This window comes from Alligator sinensis, unplaced genomic scaffold (assembly GCF_000455745.1).
Source record: "Alligator sinensis unplaced genomic scaffold, ASM45574v1 scaffold101_1, whole genome shotgun sequence".
In the NCBI taxonomy this organism is placed as follows: domain Eukaryota; kingdom Metazoa; phylum Chordata; order Crocodylia; family Alligatoridae; genus Alligator; species Alligator sinensis.
In genome coordinates, this window is record NW_005842924.1 from 533,512 (window position 1) to 545,856 (window position 12,345).

At 46.5% G+C, this 12,345-nt stretch overlaps 1 protein-coding gene across 1 annotated transcript in view; it reads right to left on the reverse strand.

The window, feature by feature from the left end:
- SPAG17 (sperm associated antigen 17) overlaps window positions 1-7,394 on the reverse strand; it is a 78,775-nt gene extending 71,381 nt beyond the window's left edge. Inside the window, exons 1-4 of the mRNA XM_025192457.1 lie at window positions 7,345-7,394; window positions 7,029-7,159; window positions 4,864-4,991; window positions 3,306-3,488 (exon numbers count right to left, since the gene is read on the reverse strand). Coding sequence (XP_025048242.1) covers window positions 3,306-3,488; window positions 4,864-4,938 — 258 coding nt within the window. The 5' untranslated portion in view covers window positions 4,939-4,991; window positions 7,029-7,159; window positions 7,345-7,394. The remainder of the gene's footprint in view (window positions 1-3,305; window positions 3,489-4,863; window positions 4,992-7,028; window positions 7,160-7,344) is intronic.
- Between the last annotated feature and the right edge of the window lie 4,951 nt (window positions 7,395-12,345).

Here is a 12,345-nt window from a genome sequence, read left to right on the forward strand (position 1 = left end):
GGGCCCTGCTGGCTGGTGTCTGGCCTCCAGGTGGGGGCTGACTGCGCAGTGGGCTTCCTGGGCCAGCTCAGAGGTGGCAGCAGGCCCTGAGGCCACTGCACCCCCTGCCCTGTGGAGCACCTGGGGCTGCAAATTAACAAGCAGCTGTGGGCTGGCTGGGGTGGGGGGCTGCTCTGTCCTCCTCATCTGCAGCTGCTGCTGCCACCACTGCCCCGTGCTGCGCCACTGGGGAGAGAGGGGAGTGGGAAACTTTTGCCCTGTGTGGAGCTCCAGCTGCAGCCCCCGGATGGCCTTGAAAGGTGGTAGGTGCCTGGGTGGAAGACTTCAGTTCGGGGGCTGCAGCCAGAGCTCTGGGCATGGGGCACAAGCTTCAGGGCTGAAGCTCCCCCTGCTGCCTCCTGGAGTGGCTCAGGAGTGGCAGGAATGGGAGGGAGAGTCATCATGGCAGGTGGGAGGAAGCCAACTTGGCCTGGCAGGGCTTTCTCCCCTTGCCTCCAGCTGTGGCTCCTGCCACACCCCACAGCACTGCTCAGGGCTGGGAAAACTCCCTTCAGTCCAGCAGAGCCCAGAACCTGGCAGCTGCCCACTGAGGGGGCTGGCTGCAGCTCCATGAACCTGTGCAATGCCTCTGAGCCAGCCTGGCTAGCAGCTGCCAGCCATGTCCCTGTTACTGAGCTGGAGCTGCCAGGGGTGGCCCTGGCCCTCTGGCCTGTCCTGGCCATATTGTGTGGCTTCCTCAGCCATGGCTGAGTGAAGCTGGTCTGGGCTGTGGGGGTGGGACCACCCTGGCAGCTGTGGCTCCATTACAGCTGCTTCCCATGCCCTGGCTGGGCCGGGTTGGGAAGTACTATACTACACAGAGCCCCCTGCCCCTCCCTCACCACGGGGTAAGAAGGGGCACTCTGTTCAATGCTGGGGAGTACTCTTCCCCTTCCTCCCTTGCCCCAACCCCCATGAGGCGGGGATGGAGGGGTCCTCTGTGTGGCGCTCCCTGGCCTGGCCCAGCTCAGCTGGGGCATGGGGAGCAGCTCTGTAGAGCTGCTACTGGGGATGGCCCACCCCTGCAGTCTGGACCAGCCTCACTTAGCCCAGGCCAAGGCAGCCACACTGTCTGGCCAGGCCGGACCATGGGGCTGGGTCCACCCCTGGAGCTGTGGTTCCATCATGGCTACTCCCTGGGCCCTGGCTGAGCTGACATGTCTGTCCCTAGCCTAGGTGGAATAAAATCTGGTTCCTGTGATATATGTATATATGAGAATTTAAAGCTACTTTCTGTTGAATCTGTTAGTAGCAATGAATGCACAGCTTAACTTTATGTTCACAGTATGTTCCATGCTTGCCAGACTAGCAGCACTCTTAACTACACTCGTGGCTGGAATAATTTATTTCTGAATGGGTTTCAACCTTTTCGGATTGAAGGCAACTCTCAGCAAATGTCAGCCTTTAGTTGTCTCTTGATTTTTTTATTTTTTTATTTTTTGCCTATAGAAAAATAAATAAATTCTTCAGTTGTAAAGAACTTAGACCACAACAGGTCAGACTTTTTTTTAACACTTGAAATCGCTGAGTTTATCTTGTGAATAAACCCAGGGTATCACGGCACCCTGGATGAGAATCACTGTCTTGGACAAACACAACAGCCCTGTATCTGCAGAAGATGCAAGCTTGTACCTACTCAATGGTTGTGAAATAGCCCAAAAGAATTCTCCTGTGAAGCACGGCTGCATGAATTTGTCCCTCACAATGATCTGTGAGAGCTCCTCTTTGTAGGCAAGCATCTCCTTGCACGGCACTGAAGACATGACTGGCATTTTGTGTTGCAACTTCAGGATCTTGATCTTTATGTGGCACTGATTCCAGGTCCAGCCATGTCAACAAGCTGGCATTTCAACAGTGTTGTGCTCTCTCAAAGGCTGCTCTGTCAAAGACAGCCTGGCTGCAGTGCCTTGTCCTGAGCACCTGCTAGGTTTCCTTATCACCCCAAATGGAAAGTAAGTCAGCACCCCGTCCTGAATCCAGGTCATGCTGAGCAGTAAGTAGGTGAGCAAGGCCCCATGTGACCCCTATCTCTAGAGCGGTAGAGCGAAAGGGAAATGAAAGTAGTCCATACCCCCCCCCCCCCCCCCCCGTTTCTTTCCCATTCCACAACACACAGCTCCCCCCCCCCCCCCCCCGCCCTGTTTATTCTCAGAATGCAACATAATTAGTAGAAGTAAGTCTTCTCCCAGTAAACACTGTGTCACTGAGCCTCAACACCGAAAGAGGCCTTGTCTTCACTGCTAAAAAAGTGGGTTTCATTTCACTAATGCACATGAACTAGCCCACGGGGAAAAATTCAGTGAAAACAGGATGCTTCAGTTTTACTATAAGGTAAACTAGGCAAGATGAATATCATGCTTCTGCCTGAGGATGGCCTCATATCATTTATCTTGCTATAAAAATGAAGCGTTTTGCCTTCACTGTTTTTACCTTGGGAGATCATATTTGTTAGGTTCTTAGAGGTAAAAATCATACCTTTTCTCAGCAGGGAAATAAAGGCCTTAAAAGACCACTTAAGAGACTGAAGTGGTTGAATGGCTCATTTATTTCTGACTTCAGTGCTCTGACTCTTCACAAAGGAAGCCACCTGTCAGCATCGTATTTATACTGTGGACTCAGTTGGGCCCCTGTATATTAATATTAATCATCCTTAATCTATAATTTTGCTTCAGTGAAATAACTGTGCTGCTCAGGAGTTATGGGTTTTTTTTGTGGATATATGCATGCTTATAAAACACTTATTGGATTTAAGGTCCATTACAGCTCTTGCTTCAGGTGTATATGGACCTATTTAATTCACGGATTTTGTGAAAACCACGAAATCTGGGATTGTCTGTGAAATCAACAAAAAAACTTAATAAAAATAAAATGCTGGCTCCCTAGCGGAAGTCAGCAGTCCTCACTGCTGGGAGGGGAAGTTGCCAGCTGGTGGAGTCATATAAGGACTGCAGATAAGATGGTGACTGCTCCCTTGTCCTTCCCCCACCCACCAGGGCCGCTCTGCCTATCAGCACTGAGGGGTGAGGTGGTGCAAATGGAAGCCAACAATAAAGGTGGCAGCCACCCCTTCATCCCTTCTCCCCATGGGACCTCATTGTCAATGAGTGCTGAGGGGCAGGGCTGCTACAAAGTGAAATAGGCACTGCGTGCTGCAAACAGGCTGCAAAACCCCGCCTTTGTCTTGCTGCCATATAAGTAGGTCCTTATATATGGGAAATTTGCCAGTTCTTTGTACTGAAAGAATGAAGTAATTGAGACCGCATTACCTTGAGAGAAAGTTCCAGCTTCCTTCTCAGCTCATTACTGATTGGCTCATACTGAATCAGCTGACGGACTTGCAGCACATTAGGGCATTTTTGTACAGACGTTGGAGGGCAGGCAGACTCTTTGGATCCTATGTGCAGTCCTTTCCAAATATGGGTGCCAAATGGAGGACCTGGAATTTTCCTCTGAATACAATCAACAACCAAAGAGAGATGATTACTGTACTGACTTTGAAAAGTCTCATGAAATCAGAAAGCAAAGGGGCAGGTGTGTGCATGCAGAGGTGGATTAAGGTGTATTGGGACCATGGGGAAACACAAAATTGGAGGCCCCCACCCCACATGGGAGCTGGACTGTAGCGGGGGAGGGGCCCCTTCCCCTCCTGGTGCTGGCTGGGGAGGCTGGGTGGACCCTGCTGGGCTGGGGGTAGGGGGGCACATGCCAGCCTCTTCTCCCTCCTCCCTGCCCTGCCCCCCTGCTCCCCTGCCATGGCCACAAGTACACACATGCATGCACAGACACAGGTGCTCTACTCTCACTTACTCTCTGCACATGGACAGACACAAACACACTCTTCCTGCCATGAACACAGACAGGCAGACACGCTCCCCTCCACCCCCCAGACACGCACTTTCCCTTCACAGGACCTCCCTCCCTCCCCCAGACTTGATTACTCTGAGGCAGTCCCCCTCCCTCTCCCCCTGTTCCCCCATGACCAACCTATGGTCTGTCTAGCTCCCCACCCTTGCCCCTATTAGACTTACCTGCAGGGAACTACTGCCTGTGTGCGTGTGTGTGTGTGTATGTTCATCCCCTCATGCAAAAAGCCTACTATTTATAGATTTGAAATTATACCTTAAACCTAAATATATTCAGAAGCTGAACGCAAAGTTGTTTCCTACCGTGAGATCTATAGTTTTACCAAGTGCCTAGGCTGTTTTTATGTTGAAAGGCAGAGATGTGTCCTGATCCAAGAAGTTTGAAGCCAAATACTGACAGCCCATAAATTCACTAGTGTCAGCATCCCACATTTTTCACTTAAAAATATGGGAATTACTATAAACATTTAGATCCTGATTTGATTTTGCTAAAATTTTAACCAGAAGAATTAATGTACAATGTATTCCGAGGTGGCACTTTTTACACTTGCTTGTGTAATCCGTTTTTTCTAAAGAGGATACTTTCTTCATGGTGCTGAGGAGAATGCATGATTTTGAAGCATGGGCTTTTGTAAGATCAGAGTTTTATTTTTTGGTGTGGTATGGACTCACCATGTGACCTAAACTCACTAATCTTTGTCTTCCATTTTCCAACTGGAATTTAGGAGTAATACTTAACTACTTTACACAGATGTTTGACTGATTCAAGTTTCTAAAGTGCTTGGAAATTCTTCAGTTGAATCTGACAGTGATGTGATCCAGGAGGTCAGACTAAATGCTCATAATGTTGCCTTCAAGATTTATATAACAGATGAATCTCTAAGTGATAAGCACAAGTAATAACTATGAAAATTAATAAAGGAACATCAAACAGCAATATAGCCTTCTGAAACACTTGTACCTCAAAAGGAGGAAATGTATCCCAGTTTCTTGACTGTAGGTTTGGAGGAACAATACTGGTGGATTCTTTCTTCATTAACCAGACAGAGGCTTCAGTCAAAGGTCGGAGGACAGTGACACTAAGAACACCTGCTTCAAAAAAACATTTAAGTAAAAACCATTTGCATTAAAAACTGGTGAACAAGTGTTTTGCAATATTTTGGAATCCTCTGATGAAAACGCTGATGCAAATGTAAAGCAGCTAATTCTCACTTTTTATACAGCTGAGAATGTGATACCACTGTTATCATCTAGGGCTATCCAACTTCTAGGGGGCTGCACACCCTGCAAACTGCACCACTGGGGGCCTCTTGCCCTGGACAATACCAGTGGAGGCCACACACAGGCTGCAGCAGAGGCCCCCTGGGCAGCAGACCACATGGTTACAACCTGCTACACCCCACATCCACGTGGGCAGCTCCCTGCTCTCTATAGCCATACTGCTGTACTATGTGCCCACACAGCCCCAGTGTCGCTTTCTGCTTCCCATAATGCAGTACACCCCCCTCAGGTTGGGGCAGGCAGAAGAAGCCAAAGGAGGGAGGGGGAGCCCAGAGACTGGTTGCTGCTACAGCTGGTGGGATGAGGTCTGCAACTTAACCCCTCATGGGCTGCATATGGCTTCCAGGCTGCCAACTAGACAGCCCTGTTATAGACAGTAAGGGATCATAATGGGACTGTGAGAGAGACAACATTGGATTAGACTTTCCCAAATTTTGCCCAACCAAAGACTGCATTTGCAAGTTGCCAGGCATTTCAATTTGCTCTGTTGTGGAGTGCAAATAAATTGCCTCATCTTGAGGAAGGAGGTGTAGTCATGCAATCCAACACAAGTTAAACTGTTTTGAGCAGCTTGTTGGAGGCCTGGGGTTACAATTCCAGCTTCAAGGATAATTGAGCACACTTGTGTCCTGTATTTAATCAGATTTTAAATATTACTGTCAAATCACAGTGTCAATATGATTTGAGATGCATTAATTATCTGTACTTGTTCCTCTAATTCATTTTACCTTTCGTAAAAACTATAAGTATTTTAAGTATCAAATTTTCAAGAGCAGGCTTTTAGATCTTTTTGGAAAATCTTTCCAATCAAACTGAAATTAGGAATTTGCATTGGTCCCTGATGTTTTGGATCATCAATCTGGCCTACCTTCTTAAGGATGTGGGTTGCCAGGATCTACAGAGTTAGCACTAGCTTCCAATAGCTTTCCAGCACAATTCAAGGTGCTGGCTTTGACCTATCAGACCCTAAATGGTCTGGGCTCTACATACCCTAAGGAACTCCTTGGTTCCATTACAAACTCTAAGGTCAGACACAAGTAACCTCCTGTAGATGCCATCTGTGAGCCAAGGTTGTTTGATAAGAACAAATGAGAGGTTTTTTTCTTGGTAGTCTTAGCTCTAGAATTTCTTCTCCCTGTGGTCTGTCAGAGCCCAAGTCTAGACATCTTCCAAAAAGTATTGTGTGATCTTTTTATTTGAGCAAGCCTGCAGAAGGCAGGATTAAGTTCTGTCTGGGAAGTTTTTTCTATTACATATTATTTTATTTCAATATTTATATGTCTTTATAATTGGGATAACTCTTAGACAAGCTTAGACCTGAGGAAAGGCACCCAATGCCCAAGATCTCATCTAACAGCTCTCCCAACTTGTCAGGTTTGTGGCTTTGAACCTAGGACCTCAGCCTGCCTGGCACAAAGACTCATCCTGGTCTGACATCTCCTCAACAGAACACTGGGGTGGACACACATGGCTAGAACCCTCCAGCTTGGCTTAGCTACATGCCCACTCCCTGCCACCAAAGTGGTCAGCCAGGGTCAGTAGACCCCTCACCCCTTCCAATAGAAACTTCTGACCTGGAAGAGGAAGTGTCTGGACAACAGAGTTTAAAATTGTATCTAGGCTGCTGCACCCTCGGCTTGTGCCACTACTGACTGGTGAATTCCTTGGATGCCTGACCTGGCTAGTCTCCTCACCATCGTGGCTGCGTGGCATATTTGGAATCTGAGCACAGTGAATAAATTCAGTATAATTTTTCCTGTCCACATAAGAGTTTTGAGCATTCTGGTCTCACTAATGTAATAATCTTTGTATTAAGTTGACAAAAAGGGAATGGAATATCCTCACCTGGACATTCTTGTACTGGCTCTTGCAAAACTGCTGTAGCTGGATCACCATATGCCTCAGACAGGTATTCTTCCACATAACTGTTCTGAAGAATTTCAATCCCTGAACCATCGGCATAGACAATGAAGAACCTAAGCAACCACCCGTACAAAGCTGATCAGTTCAAGGTTATATTAAAATTATATTATTTTCTAAATAGTCAATAAGAAAAAACATGATAATGACATAATGAGAGATTTCAAAACGGTGGCATCAAGTGCATGAAAATTGACTAATAAAAAAGAAAAAATAAGCCTATCGACTACATTCATTTTACCTAGGGACATGTTCCCTGGATGTGGTAGAAGTGTCACGTTCTGTGGCTTCTGCTGCCAAACATTTTTCTTCTTCACCAGAGTCAATTTTGGGGATGAATACAGATGTGCTTCCATCAGCCATGACCTAAATTTGAAGTGCAAAAAATGACTGAAACTATTGCATCTAGTAACCTGCTACTAAGCACTCAAGTGAGCTGGCACCATCACGGAAGCAGTCTGCTCACATTTCATGTGAGGCAGCTAAATGGGCATAGTAACAGAAGATGAGTGGCAGAGTCCTGCCACGCCAGGAATTCTAACTCTCTGCTGCCAAACAGACTACAACTCAGATACATAAAAGTAGACATATGGGGGCATGTTTAAGGGAGAAGTGTTTGATCTGTATTTTCAAAATATGCATCTGTACCTGCCAGCAGGTACCTGCATACAAAATAGACAACTGTTGGCCAAACCAGGTAATTTCCCACTCAGACAGGTACAGATAGGCAAATTCAAATATTCTGTGGGCCCATTTTAGGCAGCTATTTCAGAATGCATGGTCCTTGACAATCCCACATGAATAGTAAAGAAGCCAGAGGATGGTATGTATGCAAACAAGCCAGTCAGTGACAATGTAAATTAAGGAGTCAGTGGGTGAGAAACCAGCTGGGGAAGGGGAATGAATGTAGCTGGTAAATAGTGGAGAGGTACCTGGGGTATCAGATGTTAGGCAGGTTATAATGTGACATAAATCCAATGTCTATATTTAGTTCATGATTTTTTGTATCTAAGAGGTTGATGAAGTGAAGTTCATAGGCTCGTCTATGAACAAGTTTTGTAAATTCCCTTTGAGTTTTGTAAATTCCCTTTGAGTAGAGGTGCATCGATACATCAGTCCGATATCAGATTGGCACCGATATAAAGAAAATTGTTTGTATTGGAAATCAGCCAGATATGGCCAATAATCTGGCTGATAAATGGCCCATGCATACACGCAGCTGCAGCACAGCACGTAGGCAGCAAGGACCACAGCTGGGCAGCTTGGAGAGCTGCGTGCAGCTGGTAAGTCTGGTGTGTTGGAAGGGGAGGGGGAAGGGAAGGGAAGGGGCATGGAGGGGAAGATCAAAGCCCACACGGTGAGGGAGGAGTGGGGCTGGAGCTGGGCCAGGGGCTAGGTCAAGCGCTGCCCAGATGGGGTGGGGTAGGTGTGGGACTGAGCTGCTGCTCATTGGGGGGCATGGGGAGAGGGGGTGGCTCCCGCTGTTGTGCACTACCTGTCCAGGAACTGCTTGTCTGGTGGCTCATCTCACTTATCTGGCAGCTCCCGCCCCTCATTTGGGAGGGCATGTGGCAGATGGGAGGCATGTGCCCCCGGATCTGTGCAAGGCGAGGTGGGGTGGTGGGGAGGGCTGGGGCTGCGCCAAGCTCTTTCCAGTGGGGCGGGGCTGGGCTTGGGGCAGATGGTAGTAAGTGCTGGGATGGGGGGAAGTGGAGGAGGGCTGTAGCCACCCCAAAATTCACCATAGCCCCCCCAACATCCCTGTTCCAGTGCTGCTGCTGCCCACCTCGAGCCCCGTCCCCCACCACCGCCAGGAAGAGCTTGGCACAGCCCCGGCCCCAGCCTGCCCTGCTCCACACAGATCTGGGGGCACATGCTTCCCTCATGCCCTCCCGGATGAGCAGTGGGAGCCCTCAGATGAGTGAGCAAGTGCCGGACAAGCATCTCCCAGATGAGTGGCATGCAATGGTGGGAGCCACCCCTCCCCACTTCCTGTGCCCCCTGGATGAGCCATGACTCTGTCCTGCATCTGCCCTGCCGCAGCTGGGCAGCACTTGACCCAGCTCCTGCCCCAGCCCCACTCCTTCCTCACTGTGGGGGCCTTGATCTGCCCACCTCATTTTTTTTGTTTCCCCCTCCCCTTCCACCACACCAGACTTACCAGCTGCACACAGCTCTCCAAGCTGCCAGGCTGGTATTGGATATCGGATTGGTATTGGTTGATATACCTCCTTAAAAAGCAGCTATCAGCATCGGCCCCAAAAATCTCTATCAGTGCATCCTTACCTTTGACAATTAGAACTGAGATTGGAGAGAGTGTGGTTTTCGTGTGAGAAATGTGTCCCCACAGGTAATTGGATAGTCTCATCTTTGATAAATTTCCAGTGTGCATTCATTCTGGTGCACAGTTGTTGTTTGGTCTCTCCTATGTATTTTCCATCAGGGCATTTGGTGCATTGCATGACATATATTACATTTCTGGAGCTGCAGCTTTAAGATCCAGAAATGCTGATGGTTCTGTTTTGGGGTGTAGTAATTGTGGGGGTTGTGGAGATATGCTGGCAGGTTTTACATTTCTTGTCATGGCAGTCTGGATCCATTGTTTTGGGTTGTAGGAAGTTTGCTTCTGGTGATGAGGTTAGTGAGGTTCGGTGCTTGTTTGAAGGCTAGGATGGGTGGTTCTGGGAAGATCTCCTTAAGAATTGGGCCTTCTAGTATGGGTTGCAATTGTTTGAGGATTATCCATATAGATTTTAGGGAGGGGTGATATGTCACAACCAGTGCTGTGCGATTCATGGGGATTTTCCTTCTATACTGCAGCAATTCTTCACATGATATCCAGGTGGCTCTTTCAAAAGTGCAATCTATCTCTCTGGAGGAGTGTCCTTGTTGAGTGAAAGCCATTTTGAGATTTGTGAGGTGGCAATCACGGGTGTTCTCCTCAGTGCAAATTCGGTGGTATCTGATGGCCCTCCGTACTAGGTTGGTCAAATGATGCCCAAAGAGGCTCTTTCTAGTTCTAGTCAGAGGGATCCCATCTCTTGATAATAGTCCTCCTCCACAAAACATCTGTCCATTGTCAAATAATCCAAGTCTTCACATCAACACCATTGTCTCAGCCACACATTTACTTCCCTGATATGTGTCATATTGAATGAAATAGTTTGAATGTTTGTAAAGGTTGCCCATTAGCCAGTTTCAGGAAGAAGATAGGATTTATCTCCTTATCTAGTTCATTGTTTTGGGACTACATGAAAAATGTCCTGACTTCACTTAAAGCCTTAATTTAAATTGTATCTTTAGAAGTCTTTTACAAAGAAAGCAAATATCCTGAGTTCCGAGACATCAAAGCCTAAGGCCTTTTAACCAGACTGGTAAAAAAAATGGTATTTACAGTGATATGGAAGAAGTCTCCCCAAGAGTAATTTAAAATGCTCAACAAAGGTAATTTCTGTTGAGTAAGATCCGAGCCCAAATTTGGGAGTTGTGACAAATTGAGTAGGAGGAGCCCACTGACGGCAGCTCACTCAATAAAAACTGTAACTTACTGTCCCAATTTGGAGGTGACTTCACTTGCAGAACAACGAAGGAAGAATCGCAAGTGTAGCCCGGATTAGATTGATCACCTAACCCAACCTCTCCGTGAACACGAATCTCTTAGTTCACGCTGAAGCTGCGGAGCACCCGAAAGGGACTGAAGGAAGGGGACTTAGTCCTATCACTGCTGAGCCCAGCTTATTGAATTGTATTGCTGAGGCGAGCCCATTGAACCGTACTACTGAGGCCAACCCATTAAATCGTACCACTGAGGAATGAAACCATATCTGGGTGTTTGGCTTGTCGGAATTCTAGGATTGTAAGTATATTATGAAAAATAATAGTATTGATTCAAATTTAACTTTAATTGTAATTGTAGTTGTTTTTGTAACACTAATTCTTATGGCATTGTTTGGGAAGGAAGTGCATTCGGAGCATTGTTTCTGATATATGTAATTATTGTGTTTTTAATGTTTGTGGTGTTTCTTAAAGCTAAGCAGTGTTATATACGTAGCAAAGAGTTTAAAAATAAAATTGTGTTGTATAAATTAAGTGTGTAATCATTGTGAAATCGTGCAATCAGCTAACTACTCCCCCAGCCAGTGCATCAAAACGAATCAGTAAATTGTGTGGGATTTTCTCTATTCCATAACCCACTAGAGACAATGTGGTGGTTCCTGTTCAGGACCTTTCCTCCTACAGGGAGGACTGCTGAGAACAGTCCTCAGTGAGGAACTAGGAAACTAAGAACAAGGCATCAGAACCTCAGACCAGACAAAGAGGCGTCTTCCCAGTTGAGTAGTCTGCTCAGCACTAAAACACTGCTGCTTATAAGCAACCAGCTAGGCCCACTCAGGAACCTGGGTCAGCTTGGGCAATTTAGTCTGCTTCTGCCCTGACTCCTGACACTTAGAAAAGAACAGAATAGATTAAACTGAATGTAAATGCAGGGGTTTGGGACTGACTGGATTTCAGCTGTCTGATTTTAGGTATGACTATGTGAAGAAGTTGCTGTGAGGTAAGACAGGGTATGAACTTGCGGCGTGTTGCCTACTTTGAGGTTACTGCTTGTGTGCATGTTCAGTGAAAATGAGGTGAACTACTGTACATTTCCCACAGAGTAAGAGTATATGCATGGGTAGTTACCTCAGATGAACTTGTTAGTGTATCCAGGCCCTCTGAGTGGGTAAAAAAAACAAACCCTGAGTGTTGGGGTAGCTTGTCATATTTTATGTTTTAAAGTTGCACTAGTTTATAGAGTAGTGAATTAGAGTATTGTTTTAAGTTTTCTTTTGTATTCAGCTTAAATTTCTGTATAGTCTCATTGTTAACTGAACTTTGAATTTTGCTGGTGTTTGCAATATCAGCTGGCTTTGCCTGTTGCAAGCAACTTATGGCCTTGAGTTTACTTGCATGGTGTCTTTTCTATTCTATCACTTTGAGAAGTTTTTCTAACACAACATAGTGATAGTTTTGTGACTAGCTCAAAGTAACTGAATGTGGCACTAACCAGCTCAATCAGAGGAATGAAATGATTGGATATGTTAAGGAAAGGTGATAAAGGAGACCAATGGACAATGCCCAAAGTAAGACAGTGGAAAAAGGTCAAATTAAGAGGTGTGCTCGTGATGGGTCTGTTGAACAAAGGAATATGCTGACAGGATAAATTATGGACAATATGCTGACTGCAGAGAGAAAGCAAGGA